At 31.9% G+C, this 21,733-nt stretch overlaps 1 protein-coding gene across 2 annotated transcripts in view; it reads right to left on the bottom strand.

Annotated features, from left to right (window-relative positions):
* Nucleotides 1-690: 690 nt before the first annotated feature.
* LOC138181741 (cadherin-23) overlaps nt 691-21,733 on the bottom strand; it is a 33,033-nt gene continuing 11,990 nt past the window's right edge. The window contains exons 2-25 of one of the 2 annotated variants that reach the window (XM_069116863.1): nt 19,721-20,024; nt 17,623-17,774; nt 15,274-15,654; nt 13,745-13,874; nt 12,851-13,218; nt 11,964-12,102; nt 10,953-11,208; nt 10,339-10,613; nt 9,757-10,082; nt 8,934-9,245; nt 7,990-8,263; nt 7,255-7,555; nt 6,875-7,070; nt 6,609-6,766; nt 5,947-6,128; nt 5,594-5,817; nt 5,121-5,309; nt 4,365-4,658; nt 3,845-4,084; nt 3,374-3,559; nt 3,052-3,188; nt 2,314-2,705; nt 1,470-1,725; nt 691-1,224 (exon numbers count right to left, since the gene is read on the bottom strand). In XM_069116863.1, coding sequence (XP_068972964.1) covers nt 1,110-1,224; nt 1,470-1,725; nt 2,314-2,705; nt 3,052-3,188; nt 3,374-3,559; nt 3,845-4,084; nt 4,365-4,658; nt 5,121-5,309; nt 5,594-5,817; nt 5,947-6,128; nt 6,609-6,766; nt 6,875-7,070; nt 7,255-7,555; nt 7,990-8,263; nt 8,934-9,245; nt 9,757-10,082; nt 10,339-10,613; nt 10,953-11,208; nt 11,964-12,102; nt 12,851-13,218; nt 13,745-13,874; nt 15,274-15,654; nt 17,623-17,774; nt 19,721-20,024 — 5,787 coding nt within the window. In that variant the 3' untranslated portion in view covers nt 691-1,109. Of the gene's footprint in view, nt 1,225-1,469; nt 1,735-2,313; nt 2,706-3,051; nt 3,189-3,373; nt 3,560-3,844; nt 4,085-4,364; nt 4,659-5,120; nt 5,310-5,593; nt 5,818-5,946; nt 6,129-6,608; nt 6,767-6,874; nt 7,071-7,254; nt 7,556-7,989; nt 8,264-8,933; nt 9,246-9,756; nt 10,083-10,338; nt 10,614-10,952; nt 11,209-11,963; nt 12,103-12,850; nt 13,219-13,744; nt 13,875-15,273; nt 15,655-17,622; nt 17,775-19,720; nt 20,025-21,733 lie in introns of both variants that reach the window. The other variant, XM_069116862.1, reaches the window with a different exon arrangement.

Below are 21,733 nucleotides of genomic sequence, written 5' to 3'. Positions count from 1 at the left end.
AGTCATATATATCCCTTAGTCGTTTTTTATAATCTTTTGACATCTTCCTAGTAACTGTTTTATTCGTATTTGTACAATTCGTATCATAACTAATCCAATTGTTTTAAGTTTAACTTTCACAAAAGCTGCATTAGATATTCATAGAATAACCTAATATGTAAAGAGCATGGACCAGTGATTAATGATACTAACATTAGAACAGGCTGAAATAATGTTTCGTGAATGTTTCAGTAATACGATTATTAAAGTGATATATTTTGCAGATTAAAAGAAATAGTCAATTATATAAGAAGTATGTCATTTCTCCACCACTGTTGTTAGTATTGTAGCATACGTAACATAAAGTAACTTTATTTTAAAAAGGAAAGATTTGCATGCTTTCCTGAATAGCATAATAATAAGAAATTGTATAACAGTAGAATTTATGTAATACGAACTTATGTATAACGTACATATTATGCATGTATGTATATTTCACTTTGATAATATGAATGTAGTAGAGTCCAATTATATCGATCTAAAAGTTAATTTAAAGTTTTACTAGCTGGAAAATCTATGAATACATAAATTTCATTATTGGCATTTTCAACAATAGATATTTTACAGGAATATAGAGAAACATAATAAAAGTTAAATAATCCAAATTATTAATAACAGTTGATGTCAGTCGATGAAGTAGGGTTAATATATTATTGAATCAATTATTTATTTATCAAACAGAAATATAAAGTGTACAATGGTACAAGTGTATGTAACATACTGACGTGCAGAGATCATGGTTAAATTTGTTTTTCTTATTAACCAGAGTTTCTCACGAACTTGGAAGTGAGATTCTTCCAAACTATAATCGCTTATATCTATAATAGTAATTTACTATTAATATGGATACAAAACAAAATACGAATAATGAAAATATGAATTTGATAATACAAAATATTTGTCACTGCCAATTTTTAAAAATACTATGAAATAAATATTAAATATATACTAACGCTGATACGAAGTGTGACTATTTACAAGAATTATTCTAAATTTGCACTTCTTACGAAGTTATAAATATTACTGCGCAAATAAGAATTTTTCTCCATCGTATTATCGTCGTTGTTCAATTACAGTTCCGTCGTTTCTATCTTTTTACCAAGAGGATTAACGATATTGTTTTGCGTTCGATATATTGGAGAACTTCGATGAAAGTCATTTGGTATATTTGCCACACTTCCCGCGCTGCAAATAAAATTTATTATTTCTAATTTTAATACTTACTATATATATTCTAATGCTTACTATATGTACTTTATTAATTATTCATTTTATTTATTTCGCGTAAATACTACTGTTATTTTATTATGTCTATTGATAATCATTTAATCCTACTATTATCCTAATTAATTAAACGTATTAGTAGATTATATATATACATATATAGATATACTTAAATATCATACCAATTAGAAGTAAGTAGCATTTACCTTGAAATGGAAGACGCTCTTGGCTCGATATAGTACGGTTTATCATCGGTTCTTTGGTTTGTATTAGCTTCGTTCATTATTTCTTCGTTGTTCAATGCATTTTCATCGAGAGAATCCCTCTCAGATGTGTGACTAAGTGATTCGTCACTTTTAAACCACTCATTCTCGTAAGCGTGCATCCATATAGGATTAGAACCTTCTACACTATGCTTGTTTGTATTCGGTACACGACCAGGTCCTCTTATAAATTCTGCATCTGATGTTCCTTAAACAAATGTGAACAAATTAAGTTTTGAAAATTATGTTGGCAATAATTTAGGCACATAAGATTTTGTATAAACGTCAGAAATTGTAAATTGAATAATAATTTAAAATCAGCATGTAATATGTATTTTAGACATTATTTCATGTATAAAACTATAATTTTTCTTATATGCATAATTATATATACATGCTGACTGGATTGCTCAATGGATATTCAAATGTATCTGTTACCGAATAACAAAAGGATATAATATATAGTTCAGTTACAATCTATCAGTAAATATATATGCAAATATTAAATATACCTATATAGCCATACGTATACATAAAAGAGGACTACATAAAAGACAGATATATACTGTAAAATTTGTTCTAGAAACTTCCTAGTTTTAGGAGAATTATTTATTGAATTGATTATGTAACTGTGTAATTAGTTACAGGTTCTATTATTTCTTACGTTTATAAGATAACATTATACGATAAATCCAATTAATTTTTTGGAATTTTCCATTAATATCTTAAACTGATAATGTCTTATTAATGAAAAACAAGGTATTATGCACAGAATTGTGATATTTACCAAACGGTGATGCATTTGCGGCTTTCAATTGCCTGCGGAACGAGGCTCTTTGCGAAATGCACAAGGCTATGCACAGAATTAGCAGAGCTCCTAGGAACAAGGTCAAAGTCAAAAGCCAAAACGTGGTTCCTGCTTGCTCGTACTGAACAATCGGTTGATATTGAGCCGGTTGCGTGTCGAGAACATTGAATTCCTTAAACAGACCATCGAGTTTCTCTATATTTCTGTCGACTAATTCCAGAACTTCCGACACTTCAAGAATGGAATTGTCTCGACGATTCACAAGGTGCATGTACAAATCGGTCTTTGTTCGATCGACAGAACCGTCGTGATTCTCGTGGATTTTGTAGTCATCAATATTAACTATCGCTCCAGTTACGTTGCCCAGTGTCCTAAAAATTTACGTTATGGAATTGTAAAATTTTGTTCTACATGGAAATTATATCCTACGTTGTTCATAATTGAAAATGTATAACTACAAAAAGTAATCTATTAGAATTAATATAATAGATACTTTTGTAACTTCTGCAAAGTGTATGTTTGCAGCAACTTTATCGGATTTACGTTAAACTTTACCAATGTAATTACGATAATTGTGTTTCATACTAATGAAATTTCAAAATGTTTTATACTTTCACGTTTTATTATTTCATAAATCGTTGTAAATGTCGATAAAGTTGTAAAATTATTAATACGTAAGTTCTAGTGTTTATAATTTTAAAAACTTTCCACACTGACTCTCTAAATGTCTCTATTCTGTTCCGGACTTCCGGTGGATGTTGCCGCAACACGAACCGGACTCTCTGATCTTCTCTTAGTAAATAAATAAATACTCTTGCAGTATCTTCTAAACCATGGGTATCATTGGCTAACACCTGTTTAAATACATTAATAAAATTTGACTAATAGTAGTATTATTTGATACACCTTATATAAGATGTAGTATTAGTAATAACAATCATGACCTCGTAACTACGATTATACTTTATTAGCATACTGTGCACGGAACTACACTGTGAGATTACGAGATATGATCTCTTTTAAAATCAATTTGATTTACCATAAAATCAAAATATCCTTTCATCCCTCTCTGAGGGTCGAAATTTAAACTCACTACCCCGGTGAGTTTATTAACCAGAAAAGGTTGCAGCTCAATATCATCCAAACCTTCTGTCAAAGTCATGTGAATTTTACCAACTTGGTAATAATTAACTATAGCATTATCACCTGCATCCAAGTCAATCGCCTGAAACAAAAACCGTAATTTCTATTGTTTAAAATAGGTAACAATAAATTATCTGTCAGATGACATTCGAAACAATTTTTTAATGTTTACTTCAACAATGACGATAGTTCACATGCATTCTTACTACATGATTTTATTCGGTATGCCGTTATGTTATTTGTTACGTTATTAATTTCGTTAATACACTGAAAATCGAGATACCTTGCATATTATGTATTTTTCTTAAAAATTATTTGTACCATTTATATCATTATTGTAATATACTATCTGATGAATAGATTTTACCTTGACTTGCATAAATTGCGTGCCAAAATCAGCTTCTGTAGTAACTCCACCCGTGAATATCTTACTAACAAACTTGGGTGGATTATCGTTTATGTCCATTACATTTATAACAACTTTCAATGTAGTATCGTCCGCTTCGTCGGAAAGAGTTCCGTTCGCTGGAACAGTATTACAATCTTCTGTCGCTTTCACAATTAACAAATGTTCCTCTTGCTGCTCTCTGTCTAACGTTTTCGCAGTCTGAAACGATTAATTGTACGTTTTAGAAGTTGCGTATCTAGAAAATCTCTCGTAAATTTTCATTATTCACACAGGTCATCCGGTAAATAATGTAGTTTTTGTGTGAGCTGAACTGAAAGCAATTGAACTCACGAAAAAAGCTCTATAAAAAAAGAATAGATAACTTTATAAAAGGATGACAAGAATTTATAGAATATGAAAGAAAATACGTCACTGACTAATTAACGATAAGCAGTTGTTACAGTTATATATCAGGCTTTGTTATTTGTTCATGACTTACAGTCAATTCATGTCTAAAGATATCGAGGATAAAGAGTCCATCATCATTGCCGCTGATTATAAAATAACACACTTGAGTAGGAGGATCGTCAAGATCATCAACTTCGTCCCTATCGACAGTTTCTGGTAATTGTACAGTTTCAGAGCCAGGAGGTTGCTCTTCTGTGAAGTCAATCTTGAATATGTCTACCAAAAATTGTGGCTCGTAATCATTGATGTTTCGCACGTAAATAATCAGATCTAGATCCGTGCTGAGAGGAGTTGGAGTTCCTAGATCGTATGCTTCTACTCTGATCTATGAGTGAGAATTAACAACTATTATTATCTTATACTCGATGCCATTTGTGTCAAATATTCTACGTACTTCAATTAGTTTTCAAGCGATTTGATTATATGATAAGATCATCGTACACAGACATCGATGTCAATTCATTTTTAAATTAAATGGTACGGAAGAATAGTTATTAGAGTTATTAGAGCAATGCAAATATTTGTCATTTAGAAATAAAACCATTTAAGTTTATGTTTTATTTGCATTCTATAATTCTCTATCCAGATTAAAATAAAAATAAAAATTAAAATCGATATCTCCAGGGTGATTTTGAGAAAAAGACAGTTCATAACACATCTTGATTATACGGTGGAAATTTATCAAAGTGTAAAAGTAGAGAATATGCGTATATTTGTACATATACCGTGTCTTCTCTCGTGTATTATTCCGTACTTTTTTTTTTAAAAAGAATGTAATTTGATTTACCTCGTACAATTTCTGCGTTTCTCTGTCTAACGGGAGCTTTAGTGAGATAATACCGGTGGTATCGTCGATGTGAAATGTTCTCCAATGACCAGCCAAGTCTTGCTTCAAACGATAATGAACGTCGCCATTTGGACCAGTATCGGCATCTTTGGCTTCAATTTGTATGATCGATGTCCCGACTGTCACATTCTATAAATTATATTCGTCAGAACAGCACGAACAACGTGTAGTACAGCATGTATTGCAAATTCCTTATATGCATAATGCGATATTGCATTAAAAATATCGTTTTACTTTTCAAAGTAAGTTGGTAAAAATGCCTTAAATAAAGTAATACTTATGTCAAAAGATTGGCAGTCCAAGTGACAAACTAATTCATCTTTCCTAATTGATAGTCGAATAAAGGAAACATTCGAATACGACAATATAAGAAAGAGGCATAAAAATTTACATTAACACAAGTGCAAATTTACCTCTGCTACTCGAATAGTTGTATTATGCTGTGGACTAATAAAGACTGGCGGATTGTCGTTGTAATCCGTCACACAAATATTTAAAACAGAAATATCTTTATTGGAAGGACTACCAAGATCTCGGGCTTCCAGATGTAACGAATAATTCCCGAATTTTCCTCGAAGTGAATGTGCCGCTTTTATATTTGCCGTCCAATAATCTGCTTGTTCTAGGATGAATAAACCTAATCGAAAGAGTCAACATTTGCGTTATTAGTTGGTCTTCTTACATACATGATATCTATAAGATGTTTCGTTAGATATTTTTCATAGTCATCTCGTAGAATAACAAAACGTAAATTCTTTATACAAACCTAATTCATTTCCAGAAAGAATTCTAATTTTCATACGACCATTTGGAGTTGTTGGATCATCTGCATCCTTTACCTTAATGGTAAAAACTAAATCTTTCACGTCATGGAATTCTGATATGGTAACACACGTTGCAGGTATGTTCATTTTTGGTGAATTGTCGTTGACATCTGTTACAGTGACCCTTAAAACGAATTTTTTGCAAATTATTTGAAACTATTAGAACATTCTGCTCATGAATAATGCGTAAATCGTTATAATAAAGTTTTTAAGTTAATGCTACTGTCTCTATATTAGTATTTCATACTAATATAGGTAGCACAGATATTAATTCAAGAGATAATTAATTTTCACAGACAGCAGAATTTACACAAATAATTAATTTGCACAGATGAATCGCAAATATATATATAAATCTTATTATCTTATATGGAATAGCTAATAAATTATATAATGAATCTTTTAAATAAAAGGAACAGTTGAAATATGTCAAGTGTGCATTCTAAAATGCATTACATAAATACAATACAATAAAACTGTATTAAACACAATACGTCAAGTTGCTGTTAATGTTTTAAAATTATCAAATTGCCAATATGACTTAATTCTTAGAACGGTTAATTTTTATGGAACGGATGTCAATTGCAACATGAAAGTAACTTACTTGATCTGCTTAAACGCATTTCTCGATTCCCCAGCTGTATAACCGAACTGATAGTTATCCCAAGCCTCTATGACTAGAACGTAATTTTGTTTATCTTCCCAGTCAATCGAATCTGCTACTGTTAAGACGCCAGACTCAGGATGAATGGCAAATGTACCCTGTATTGTAAAACATTTCTAATAAATTTTTTCTGTTGTCGTAAATCTTCATAATGAATAATCCATATGACAAACTTATGTTAACGACATAACGAAAAGTATGCTTGCCTGGGACGACATTCTATCTAATAAATATGTAATTTTTCCATAATCTCCGCTATCAGGATCTCTAGCTTGAATGGTAGCAACTTCTGTACCGATCTTAGCGTTTTCCATCACAGTCAAATTACTGATATCAGTTACAAAGTACGGGTTATTGTCATTTTCGTCCAGTACTTGAACGTATACCTCAGATAAACTCGATCTACGAATAAAATTCAAATTTAGTAATAGGACCGTTACTGTGTAAATTTTAAGAAAGGTATAAAAATATGGTGACATCAACCATAAATTCTTGATCTTGCGTTTAGATTTTGTACTATGGTAAAGCAAACATGGTAAAGGTAATTTTTCCTGAGGCAATTTAAGATTAATGAAAGGCACTTTACCTAGGTGGAATTCCTGAGTCAGTGGCACGTACAGTTAGATTAAGCCAGGAATATTGTTCTCTATCGATTTTATTCGCCACGACCATTTCACCTGTTTCAGAATCAAGATGAACTAAATCTGCCAATTCTTTAGGACTTTCTAACGAATACGTAATACTACGATTCTTATCTGCATCATCAGCAACAATGCTCGCAATATTTACGCCGTTTTTACTGTTCTCTGTTACAGATCGTCTATAAAATGGTCTGCGAAATCTTGGGTTATTATCGTTTTCATCTTCGATTATTATGTTCAACGTAGCTGAAATTAGAAGCTTAAAATTAATCTCAAGCAATATACTGTACCGTATTTGAAAGGAGGAGTAAACATAAAAAAAATTAAAAATAATAATAATAGAAACAAAACAATTTTTTAAATATTGCACCTGCAGAAACTAGCACATATATACATATATAATATTAAAGCATGAATAGGATTTTAGAAGTAATAAATCTAATATTAACTTTACCAATATTAGGAACCGTTTAAGTTTACTAATTCCTATTACAATGTTAGAAAAATATATGATATTATTCGTTATGATATTTAGGTGGTGAAATTTTCAATTTAGGTTTTGTTTCTTTATAAATTCGAATTTGCATAAACATTCACAGTTTAATTAATAACTTGTTCGTGAAAGAATTTCAAATATACTCTAAACGTTGTTTTCTCTACTTTTACTGAAGTATACTAACCGGATGCAGTCTGTATTCCTCTGATTGCAGCCAAATCTTCAACAACTAACCCCAATCTTATCGTTTCCACTCTTTCTCTATCTAGCAATTTAACCACGCGAAGCAATCCATCGAGTGCATTTAATTCCAAAGCGGATAAATAATCATATTCTTGGATCTTAATTAGCGTTCCTTCCTCGTTTCTTGCCTCCGAAGAATTTGGATCGATACGATAACGTAATATCGGCGCTATGTCTGGATCATTAGCCACAACACGATGCACGTACGCTCCAACCTAATAAAATAGCGCAAATTATCAGACATAACCATTTAATTTTCTTCTATAAAGAATATGTTTCATAGATGAGAGATCATGGCAGACAATTATTTCATTAGAGACAAAGATTCGAATTATAAACTGAGTAACTCAACAAACAATTAGTCAAACGAATTTGACGATTTAAACGTTTATTAACGTTCATTTTTATATAAATATTTATAAAACACATTTACATATCCGCTTGTGTCATAGAAAAATGTTTTAAATACGCTACTCTATATAAACAGGGTGTCCCAGATTTTTCCAACCAAACTTTGTAAGAATATTGTATGAGTATAAACCACAAAAATATTACATAAATATAGGTTGTTTAGTCTTGTTAAAAAATTATATAGAATATAGACAAAACAATAATTCAGTATCCAGCAGTACAGATTCACAAATTAGACTTCTTTATTACATTTTGAAACCAATGTACGATAAGGTTAACGATGTAACTCATACACTTATATATCTATATATGTATACACATATGCATACTAGGTTTTTACGTGTATTAAAAAGATATAAATACGTATTCCGAGCTGGTACGGACAATTGGTTAATTAAGACTAAGCACGATCAAAATGAATTGCATGGATTGGAGATATGTAATATTCCTCTACATTGGAATTTACATACGTACTTGTGTATTTTCACGAATGGTCACCGTACCCGGGTCGATAAAGACGGGTGGTTTATTGTTAACGTCTACGATAGTGATATTGACCAGAACTTCGGCCGTTCTTTGGATTTCCGTTCCACTATCGATCGCTATGACGTTCAAGCTGTATCTTGTAGTCTTCGGTGAAGTCAAATCTGGATCTAAATTGGAACCCGGTGCAACTCTAATTACACCTTTTTCCGGACTAATCACAAATTTATCACCTGCACCGCTTTGAATTCGATAAACTAATTTATTGTTAGGTGAAGATAAATCCTTATCCCAAGCTTTGACCTGCAATAAATATATTTTCCCATTATGCTCTGTCCTACTGATTTCTATTATTAACGGACTGTGAATTTTCATGCATTTATAGAAAATTAAAAAATGCAAAATTCCATAGAATAATGTGAAACAATTTATAAGATGCCCTAAGTACAATACTTTCTCTATGATACTTGGTAGGTGAAACGATTTTCTACCGAATTTTTCAGAAAAATCCGCAGTCTAATTGTTATGAATAAAATTTTACACAAATAATTAATTGATACGTAAATGCTCCAATAAATACAATAGTGTGTAAATACATTTAGCTATTGGACATACTACTAAAGTTTATTCAACTTTAAAATAAATTTCATCGCTATAAATTAAGGAACAAAAGATTTTACTATAAAACGTAACACATTGTTGTTACTAAATACAAATCGAATAGCTTAAACAGTATCGATATCCGATAATAGTTAATTAACAAATATTTAATTAAGCTGGGATTAAAATTTGGAAATTATCCAATGGTATATACCTGTACTACACTGGTACCTCCAGGCAGGTCTTCAGGGATGCTTTTCTTGTACAACGTTCTCTCAAATGCGGGTGGATTGTCATTGATGTCTTTCAGATAAATAATTAATGGCGCATCTGAGCTCAAACTTGGAGTACCCATATCCCTAGCTCGTACCGTCAATCTCAATGGACGTACTGATGTTTCCTTGTGTCCTTGACTAATAGGCAAGGCTTCATAATCCAAGGGCATCGTGGGGATAATTATGCCGCGCTTTGAATCGATACTAAAATTCCGTGAAAATTCTCCCGATACTAAGGCATACGTCACTTCGCTGTTCTTCGTACCTGTTACGAATTTGACGAAAAAACGCTTAGATTTTTTAACAGCAACGTTAATATCGATTTATGTATCGGAGATTGAATATTTTACTTAAAATGCATGTACATTGTTTTGTATTATTTTTCGTGTTCGAATGAGTAATAAATTCTTTCATGTATCTTTTAAATCCTCTTAATGTGCACGATGATGCACGTGTCATAAAAAAATGAACAGACTTATTCCTTAACCTAATGTACGTATCGATGAAAGTAAGTTACAAACCATTCAAATCAATGTCAAACGCTTCGACGATTAAGGGCGATTGGAAATGATCTTCGTTCTCCAGAAGCACTGCTTCGTATTTGTTTTGTAGAAATATAGGAGCATTGTCGTTAACATCCTTCACATTGACGACCAATTGGACAGTATTGCGATTACCTTTGCCAAGGTCATCTCTTGCCTCAACGGTTAAATAATGTCGAGATACTAGTTCTCGATCGAAGCTTGGCCCCGGTTCTTTAACCGTGATTAGTCCTGTTAGAGGATCCATCGATAACCTGCAATTAATAAGAGGCAATTATGGTATTGCATGACAAGTGTGGTAAAATTTGATATTCCACATCAAGATCCAAACAAATTGCTCGAAAATACCCATATTGCGGTAAAAGCGTTGGTAAAATTTCATATACTTTCCTTTTCGATTCCGTAAATTAATAATACACTCTTCTTTAACATTTACTAAACTAATCATTTTATAAGCGAATGTTTTATTATATTAATAACTCTAAAGACAGCCCTGAATGTAATTATAAATCTAAGACAGTCTGCCAATTCTGGATGTCTGGTAATCTCAATTTGAAACATCAATTTAAATGATTTCGTGTTGTAAAACTTACACATGCGCAATACTGCCTCCTAAATTGGTGTATCTAATTCCTCGTGTTCCAAAATTCCCGCTATCTTCGTCCAAGGCTTGAACCCATGCCACCGTAGTGCCGACGGCGCAATTTTCCGGAATCGATACCTCATACATGTCCTCCGTGAACTCTGGATAATTATCGTTCTGGTCTTTTATGAAAACGACTACCGGCACTTTACTCTGCTTTGGTGCCACTGTTACCACTTCCTTTGCGATTAATGTGAAATTTACCTCTGAAATTACGAAATTATTTTCTATGAACAAAAGCGAAATAGAGTTACTTTGAATAAACTTAGAATAGGAAATATAATTGTTGATATTACACGAGACGATGACACAGAGGATTTAAAATTTTAGGAGCTTCTACTCATAGAGAAGGGAAAGATGCAATTAATTAACATAAGACCGAAGATCGATATATCCGACGTAAAATAAACTTTTCTATTGACGAGCATTTGATATTGCAAGTGAGTCATCCCATCGCATGTAGTCAGAAGAATCGATTTGCATTTCTAACTTCATACCAAAGGAATACTTGGAAACATATCATTTACGTGGAATTTGTATAGATATACAAAGAAAACACATTAACTATTCCTCGTAAATATGGAAAGAAACTTTTGTATTTTACATTAACGTGAGTGATTTTAAAGATTGTATGGATTAAAGATTGTAAATATTTATTAGCTCTTTCTTTATCACTTTGTATAAATTAATGCAGCAAACAGTAAAAGTCGATTATGAGTTGTTATTAAATTTAAATAAAGGGAGAGTTATATAAAACAATTGCGATATATTGGATGTAAAATAAATGTCAAAATCGGTGAAATAATTCTTTGATCAGAAATAATTACCTATATACCTATATACGTATATAATCTTGGTTTCATTTCTTAAAATTAAACCGTAGTACAGTGCTGTCACGCATTAATTCTATACAATTTTAATAAAGAAATCGATGAAAGATTTGAATAATTATTTGAAATACCTGATCTACTTTCAAAATCTAGTTTGCTGGAGTTTTTGACGCGTATAAGAAATGGAGCTTCGTTAATTCCTCTCGACGGAGTCACGTCGAATATTCCGTCATCACCGTCAATAAACATTTTAAACGTACCATTAGTTCCCTGAAAAAGTAAAATAAATCTTCATAGAATAAACGAGTCCGTCTGAATTTTACCCAGGACATTAAAGAAATGCGTATTTTACATAATTTAAAAAATTATGCTATAAGTTTGATGAACTGCTTCATCGCTCAAGTGAAGGTAAAAGTAAAAGTAAAGAATTTGTAGCTATTCCTGCTACCTAAGAGATGAATAACGTTAACAGTGCGAAGTTTCGTACGTAACAGTGTTATATGCATATTATATAATGCAAGAATTTAGATGGCAAGTTTTTTGAAGTTCTTCGTAGATCGAAGTTAATTGTGAAACATCATATAAATTGCGAATTAGTAGATACAGTAAAACTGTTAAAAGAGAAAAAAATCTAACAAAATGGAATATAAATTTCGCAAAGTCTTGAAGTTCAAAATTCGATGAATTACAAATAAGGAAGAAAACATAGAAAAGGAAAATATTGCAATTGGTCTTGCGAATATTTGACTTAAAATTGGAAAGATCGATAGAAGAATGTCTCTTCTTTCATTGATATCAGATGATAATACTAAACTATAAAGTGGAATAAAATCTTATTTTGGAATGGAAAGCAATAATTGTAAAATACGTAGAAACGCAAACACAACGTTATCATAGAATATCGTCACCTTAACTTCAAACAGTATGTTTGAAATTTCATGTGCTCAGAACTGAATCGTCATTTTCTCTCATATATTTTACAGTAATCTCTTGAAGTTATCTAAACTCTTTTTCTCACCAAGTCATGATCGTAAACTTCCGGAATTGCATCCCCGATGAAATTAACCGGCGTATTATGCGGTGCATTTTCGTTTATCTCGGCACGATATCTCGCGCTTCTGAACTTTGGAGTCTCATCGTTCACGTCCGTTAGAATAATAGTGACTTCGGTCGAAACAGACGGTGCAGGCACAATATTCGATACTTCTCTCACGGTAATTTCCAAGATAAAAGTGCCCTCGGCATTTTCCTCTGCCTCACGATCGAGTTGCGCCCTGGTGAACACCAAACCGGAAGTCGTGTCTATGTCGAATAGATACCTCGGACCTTGCGTGATGCTATATGTTACTTTATTATTTATTCCTTTGTCACCGTCCACTGCGCGAACTACAAAATATTTCAAGTAATTAATAAGATGTGTTCTGTAATTTAATGTTATATTAGATTGTTCTGAAAGTCCCTTTAATTTTATAGGGAAATAATAGATGCACAACATTTTTTGTTTTATATTAATTTATCGAATTATGTATGATTCATTTTATTATATATGGATCATATAAAAATGTTGTGCATCTACTATTTAACTATAAAACGAAAGGGACTTTCAGGACAACTTAATATATTGATTTCGTTATATAATTGGTGTAATATAGTTGACTAGATGTTAGCTTTGAATCTACAAAATTATAGATCAGATAGAAATTATTTATCGATCAGAATGTTTGGTTCTGCCGAAAAGCATAGTTTTATATTATTAATATAATTTCGTATCAAATATCTCTTTAAAAGATAAGCTGTTCAACCTCGTTTTTAAGTTAACGATAATTATATGACAAATATTTGAAAAATTTTCCCTTTGATTTTATCTTTGCTGATTCCTACATTGTTCGATCTTGGTAACAGGTTTGCTGACCTTGAAGAACGGATGTGCCTATTCTTGCATTTTCACTGATCCTGGCAACAGGTGTTATGGTTATGAATTCTGGAGGTTGATCCTCGACGTCCTGAACCTTGACGAGTATCGCGGTTGTTCCCGTGTTTACCTGAAATAATTGCCAGTGAATATACAGTGAAAGCTATTTGTATGTCGTTGCTACAACTATAAAGTTGCAATATATGTAACATAGTATATAAAAAAAAACTGTCATTTATGTATCATAATACTTGTTTAGAGCATTAAGTTAAATCATTCTTGATATATAGGCATTTTCGTAATCTTTCAGATATTTAAAAAAATAAAAGTATTTTTAGAGCTAATGTTAGCACTGCTATAAGGGCTCTATCTTGAATGAAATCCTCATACCCTCATATTTACGATAACAGGCAATGTCAATGACAGATAAGTCTCCTTTTACGTATTATGATATAGACAGAATGAACTAAACCTTCTAAAAGTAACTGAATTCGTACAAATTTATGTAATTGTTTTAATTAATCATAATATAATACTAGACAGTACCAAATCTTCTTAATTTCTTTTCGAAATTTCTGTAACATGTTCTTCAGATATTACGTGTATATTGTTAGTGGATTAACTTTTATTCGTGTACATTTATTACTGTAAGTGTATGATATACAGTTACATTATGTACTTGATCATATTTAATAATAAAGAAAACATTTCTCTTTCCATTTTTACGATAAATCAACTGTACAAGTACTTCTCTCTCTCTCTCTTCCTGTATATCTTAATTCGTAAATGAACTCTGATCAGAAGCAAAAAAAAACATATCTTTTAACTGAATAATTGGATATTTCATGTATTACAATCTAATATTGCAGCTAAAGTTAGTATTCGCAGGTTTCCTAATACCTTTTTCTCACCATGTATAGCACACTTCGTACACTTTTGGATATATTTTTAAACGTTAAATATTTTTCGCGCTTTAAAAGTGCCAAGAAGAACCGTTTACCTTATTTACATACAATTGGTTAATTAAAATTCAACCTCAAAGTCCTTCCTGGAAAGGTGGCGGAAATGTTTTCTGTTTTTCTGGATCATCATTATGGTACCTTAACAGTTTCCGCAGCAAGCCACAATTTATGACCGTAATTCGGTTTGTTACGTGTTATAAACTGATTTCCATAATTGTATTTTTTTTTACTCGACGCAATCACGAGAGAACTTCGACTAAATTCGTGATCGCCGCAAATTATCGGCGACTTTAGCGTAATTTTTATTAGTAGGACGAGAAAGATATGCGCTGTTGAATATGCATTACAATTAAATTTCTGAATTTGACACGATTGTAAAGATATACGGCACGATATTTAAAAAACACGTTCCATCTATTACATATAAATCGTACTTATATTAACTGTATCCACAAATCGAACGGTATGAGCAAGCCAAAGCGAACAAAGATATTTCAATTTCAAATGTTATCACAGATTGTAAAAACTCGCAATTTCATCATATTTAGATCAACGCCAAACACAAACCTTTTCGTTTATTGCTCGATCGATTGCCAGAATTCTCAACTGGTATAGATATTTTTTTTCGTAATCCAGACGGCCGACAAGGCGGATGACACCCTTTCCATTGACAGTGGAAACGCTGAACACGTCATTATCACCGTCAAGTTCTTGGAGGTAGTAAACCACCTGACCATGTGCTCCTAAATCCGCATCGGTGGCTTCGACCGTTGTTAAAATACCCGGACCGGAGTCTTCACGAAGCGTCAAGGAAGTAGGATGTGGACGGAAGATTGGCACGTTGTCATTAACATCTTCCACCAGAAGCAGTAAACTTTGCGTGATGAAATTTCCTTCACCGAGTCTTCCATCTGTCAGAGTCAACACTAACGCGTACTCGTCCCTTACCTGGCAAAAAGACAAGCGCAACGAAGTTTTTAGACATATTGCTATTTTGTAGTTTCAAATTTGTTGCTTCTGGTGAACGAAAGTTTCTAATATTTAGAAAAAAGAAGTTCGATTTTATTGTAATTTAAACTTGATGTATTTATTTATTTGATCAAATATTTTGTATCGCTTTAGTGGGCAATGGTTAAATGATATTAGCGATTAACACTATTCAATTTTCAAAGTTAATCCGATGATTAAACTTTGATACGATCTTTTTGACACAAATGCTCTTTGTAGCTTTTTCTGCGCAGAATTCAGATGAAAATTTGAGAATCGCTCAAACAATAAAATTTGATTTATTGCTGTACATCCGAGTTCTTTTTTAATAAGCAATGAAGTTTATTTTTTGACTGTCTCTTACACATAATGCGATGGTTGTTACCATTTGACGAAAAAATCCTAGAACAGGTAACTTGTATCTCTGCTTTGCTTTCTAAGTGAATAATATAAATATTTAATATCTAAAGTAATGAAGTTTCGTTTAATTTAAAAAATTAAAACCAAATGCTTAAAAAGATAAGCTATGCATCATTGGAAACGATTTAAGTTTGCCTAATAGAATTTCCCCCTGTTCTATTGTTCTAAACCCCATAGCTCAGCCCACTTGAAAGGAACATCCTGTATATAGCTTACACAAAAAAAAGTTGCAAATGCCCATTATGTTAATAACGTATGTGACGGCAAACTCATCTTTTTGCATTACTTTCAAGTATAGAAAAATGTAGCGTATCACATAGAGGCGGCTAATAGAATTCCTACGTCAGTATCGTCTTAATGTCAAAAAAGTAAGTTGGGAGTGTCGGATGATCATGAAAGCTTGATAACATGCAAACTACCCTGTCACTTAGAAAGTGGCAGACTTTTTTTATTATTATTATTATAAACCAATGGCGCGAGAATCACCATCGGGATACGTGCATCGTCAAACCAATAATCACGGGACATGCGGTATTCCACGACAAGAAATTAAACCGCACGGAAATAGTAACATTTAAGAGAGACGATGATGACAAAATAACAACTTCCACGAATAGATCATCGAGCGTAGATCACTAGTTGCACGCTTCTTTAGCTCGTTCGTTCGTCCCTGAGTTTCTCTTTAATGTCTTCGATATTGCTGTTACCATGATCGGTCCTACGATGCGTGAAAGATATTCGAACAAGGAGGATCGCTCGTGCAAGATGCACAACGTCGAACGAGCGAACGTAGAAATTATTTTCTATATCGCAAAATGGGTGAAGGTAAGAACGAAGAACTATTCTTAGTTGCCTTTTTACGTTTTGGAGAAATGTACGGGAACGTGCTTCTTCGTTCAAATGAAGATGTATTGCCTGACAACTTGCATGTTAAAAAACAATGCTAAATACACCAATTAACGGCATAAAAATTAGTACTCGTTATTTGACGAATTTTATTTATCAGAATTTCTTTGAATATATTCCTTCTACTTTTATCTTCATATAAAATTCTGCAATTCAAGAATATAATTTCTAAGTCTTAAAATTTACATGTCACTTAAACATCGGGGTGAATCTTAATACATTGCTGTAATTTTCTACTGAATTTACATTACAAAATTGTATATTGTCTGCTTTTGAGCAGGATCAATAACATAATGGAATTGCGCAATAGTTCGCTTTAAGCAATTTCCATTCTTACGTACAACTTGTAAGAATGATACAAATTTTGCTGATCAGTGATATTACCACATTTGATTATGATATCGTCAATCAGTTGCTGACTTCGTAAAGTAATTATATGTTTATTGCTAATGGCTAAAGTAGTACATAATAATACTACTGAAAGGAATAATCAAGTTCAAAGGTGTTACAAAACATTCAAAGTGGTGCTCAAAGAAACAGTTTCGCTGCTGACAAGCGAATAGAATCATTAGAAGGAAATAGACCGGCTCGAGAACGAATTACCTCTCTGTCCAGTAATTTGTTCAAGTAAATATTGGCTTCAGTTGGACTAAAATTCTCGACCCGAATCACACCACTGCCAGGTTGATCTCTAACGCCGAAAGTCAGGCTGTCACCGTCAGGATCGACGCCGCGAAGCCTGTAAATTAAACTGCCTGCAACAGAAACCAGTTGGCACGAATCGCAACACGATACGGCAACGAACAAAGGGCGTAATTAATTTCAATGTACAGAAATGCTGATTGGGCTGTATATATGAATAGTGTACAGGTGTGTAATCTTTGTAAGATAGTTAATGTAAAAAGGAAGTGTAGATCTGTGATGTTTCAAACAGATAATTATTGTATTTAATAATTATAATCATTATAATTGTTATCGTTAAATATTATATATAATTATTAATAATAATTACATATCTTTTAATTTCCTGTATAGAATATAGAAATTGATCGGAATGTTGCAAAATATATGCAAGTGTTAATCAAACGAGATGCTAAATGAGAGAAACAAGTTAATCGCAGAGGAATTTTGTAAAAAATTCTGTTTTTGCAAAACTACATGAGAACTGAAGAAGAATTTTCATTAACAGCATTATTCACTTTGTGCGATTTTTCATGGTATGTAATAGAATGGAGTGAAAATATTCAAAGCAGTTAAATAATCATATGTGATTAAAGCGATATACTATAATAATAAATAAGTCCTAAACAAATATCAATTTCTACTCGTCTTTTATGATTTTTGCTGTTTTAATTAATTAGGAAGAAGCGAAATACGTGTTCTAATATATTTATGTTTATGTTATTCGTGTCGTTCATAGTTATAAATTGAGTTTTCGTTCAATTGATATCATTAATAATTCAAACATGGACATCATTTGCTGTATAGTCTAACAATAATTCAAATTAACGAGACCAAAAATTATTATGACTGAAAGTAATTATATGTTTAATTGCAAAACGAATAACTGTTGTAACGCTTGCAAGCATCAAATTTGTCTTATCTCATTCCTTCATAAATAATTCTTCGCTTATTGCATGCTATTAAATAATTTATAACGAATAATTCGTCAAGTTAGTCAACAAGTCAAGATACTGAAGAATATTCAGCTGCCAATGGTATTAGTGTCATCATTGCTTGGATTTTATACACTATGACAACTAACATTATTTTATATAATATACTGTAGCATACTGAAGCAAAAAGCTTATTAAATCACATTGATCTAGGTTAGATATTCAGAAAATAATACAATGAAACGCCTGTGAATACTCTAGTTTCGTATTGTTTCAGGTTAATAATAATCTTCCACATACTATACACGTTTATTTTAACGTTATATTTCTCACCTGAATAAAATTTATTCAAGTACAGACGAAACCTCTTTAAAGGAAAAAGAATTTCCTTAAGTACTAAATAAGTGCGTTATGAGAACTATGAACTAAATATTAGAAATTGTAATTAGCAAAAGAATGGCTCGGAACGATTGTTTCTGAACTATGAATTAAAACGAACTACATGCAAATTTGTAAAAGTATTACATTTCATTAAACAATATATATGATTCAACCAGTATCAAGAAGAATTATTTCAAAAAGTTACTAAGAGATGTATAAATCTTTCTTATTATTTTCCAGATTCGATCGATACCTCGTTAAATTTATAAATTGACTTTACTATATATATATACATAAATATTCTTGAAAGATGTTGAATAGTACAACACATGTTTCGCATAAAAGATTTTAATCAATACATTTTGAAGAATTATGAAGCCGTATAATTGGTACTAAATAAATTACACGCATTTCGCCTTTTATAATAACGAGAATGTTTTATTACACTCAATCTATAACGATTATAATTTTAAATTCAATTACTTAGTAAGTGCAAATTTTAAATCACAAGCTTCTTATATTCTAGTACGTAGAATAATTCGAAAATAGAGATTGTTGAAATGAGAATAAATGGAATAAATACAGATATTAGAAAAAAGTAGAAGATAAGTGTGCATTGTACAGGAAATGTAGGTATGTAAGAAGAGTATGTGGTTGTGTAAAACGATGTATTATACAACGAATTTCTATATACATGTTCTTACCAACTGGCGTATCGGGACCTTCCTTTAACCTAATGACAATTTCCGTCTGGCCGTCGATCAGGAAACGCGGTGGATTGTTCCTGGCCGAACAACTCGCTAAAAGGCAGGCAAACACGAAAGCGAGCCATTCTGACTTAAACCTGCGTCTCTTGTAGGATCGCAACAACCACGAAAACGCGATGATTGGTTTCGTCGAGGTCATCTTGATGGCAAGCTTCGTGTAATTAACATGGTTATTTTCGCCCGATGAATGGAAATTAACTCGATTTTGAGGTGAATTTGAAGTGTGTGCCGATATTGGAACCTTAAATAAAAAAAAGAAAAAACATTTATTCATTGTGTGGAAGTTATGCATAAAGCCGTAGATAGTATTTTATATATGTTCGTAAATAATATTTTATCATATTTCACACATTCCAGTTAAAGATGTTCGACGTTGTTAATGTATAATTACTTTAAAATATAAAAACGTTATTCACTTTTAGTTTGAATCGTAAGTACATATATCAACGTATTCGATCTTATGCAGAAGTTCTTATGAATGAGAATATCTATTATGAATGAGACATATCTATTTTATAAATTAAGAATATTTACATTAAAGTTGGAGAAGAGAAGAAAAATAAGCAAATTGTGTGCGTGTTTGTGTGGCTGCATATTCTACAAATATTTTTCTAAAATAACGAGCTAAAATTATATTAAATTAAACTTGTTTCTTGGTAAGAGAAACATGCAGTTTCATTAATACAAGTTATGTCCTTTTTTAATTAAAATGAGATTATTGCAAAAAGCGTAATGTTTAACATCTTGTTTGAGTTATTGAGTATTATGAATTCTCATAAAAATATTGTTTTTTTTTCACTTATTATTCAGAATATACTCGCTACAAAGATATTATGATTAACTTAAGACAAATTATATATCCGAGTAAATTAGGTTGAAATTCCCTCATCTTTTTAAGACATTGAGAACATCCTACATTTCTCATTTCAAATAGTGTTTAAAACAAGCAACTTCATTTGTATTACAATAACAATTAATTTTATTTGACTTTCACAACGGAAATATAGTCAATTAAGAAATGATCTACAATGCAAAATACAACGCTTGATGTTCGGTGAAGCATCCAAGCAAACATTATTATCGTGTATATAAGAATATGAAACACATTCGTATTAATAAATGAATAGCGAGGTCATTAGAAAATTAGATTGTTTCGATACGCGGAGAAACTTTGTATAAACGTACATGCATAGAACGAAATGAATCGTTTTTTCTTTTTCACAAAAATATATAGTTAATGTATATGAGTTGATATAGTCGATATAAATGAATCGACCTCGTAAAAGAAATCAGGTTGATTACGATCATATTACGATGCGCCACTTTCCAAGTGCTTGTCACTTTCTCGCTCGCATTAATCCGGCAACGTGTAATTTTCCTAGGTGGAACCGACTTCGAGGAATTTTCACGGATCCTACAGTTAATTAGTTTAATGGTGCAACGCTAAAGACAGAGGATGCCGTAATTGGTCGAGCAGAGAAAACGTGCTGAGGGAAGATCGAGAATCGAGGCGAACCGTCGTCTTACACCCTGCTGAAAAGGTAACTCGGCCAGAAGGAAAGCGCGAGTAAACCGGTTGCAAGATTAGAAAAAGGTTATGGATTTTCTTGAGGCACGCGTACTGATTTCTCCTGGTGAGTGAAAAATAGTGAAAATTCACCTGTCGGCTAATAGAATATTTTCTCGACATGATTTTAGAAGATCTTACTCCTCGCGCCTCGCTATTGTCATTGTTAAATGTTTCCATTACTTTGAGCGAATATATTTGCGTAGAAGACCGCGGATTTTTATGCACTTACAGGAGATTGGAAAGTACTAATATGTACAAAGTGCACATAATGTGCAAGAACATAGACGATATAATCTTTAATAAGTAAAAAATTATAACACGCAAAGGTTTTTGCAAAATATATAATAAATTATAGTGGTTTATTTTCTACAGTATAAAAA

Source organism: Bombus flavifrons, chromosome 7 (genome assembly GCF_040668555.2).
Source record: "Bombus flavifrons isolate JBK064 chromosome 7, iyBomFlav1_principal, whole genome shotgun sequence".
NCBI lineage: Eukaryota > Metazoa > Arthropoda > Insecta > Hymenoptera > Apidae > Bombus > Bombus flavifrons.
Note: the sequence above shows the minus strand (reverse complement) of the source record. Positions and strands in the feature narration are given on the sequence as shown.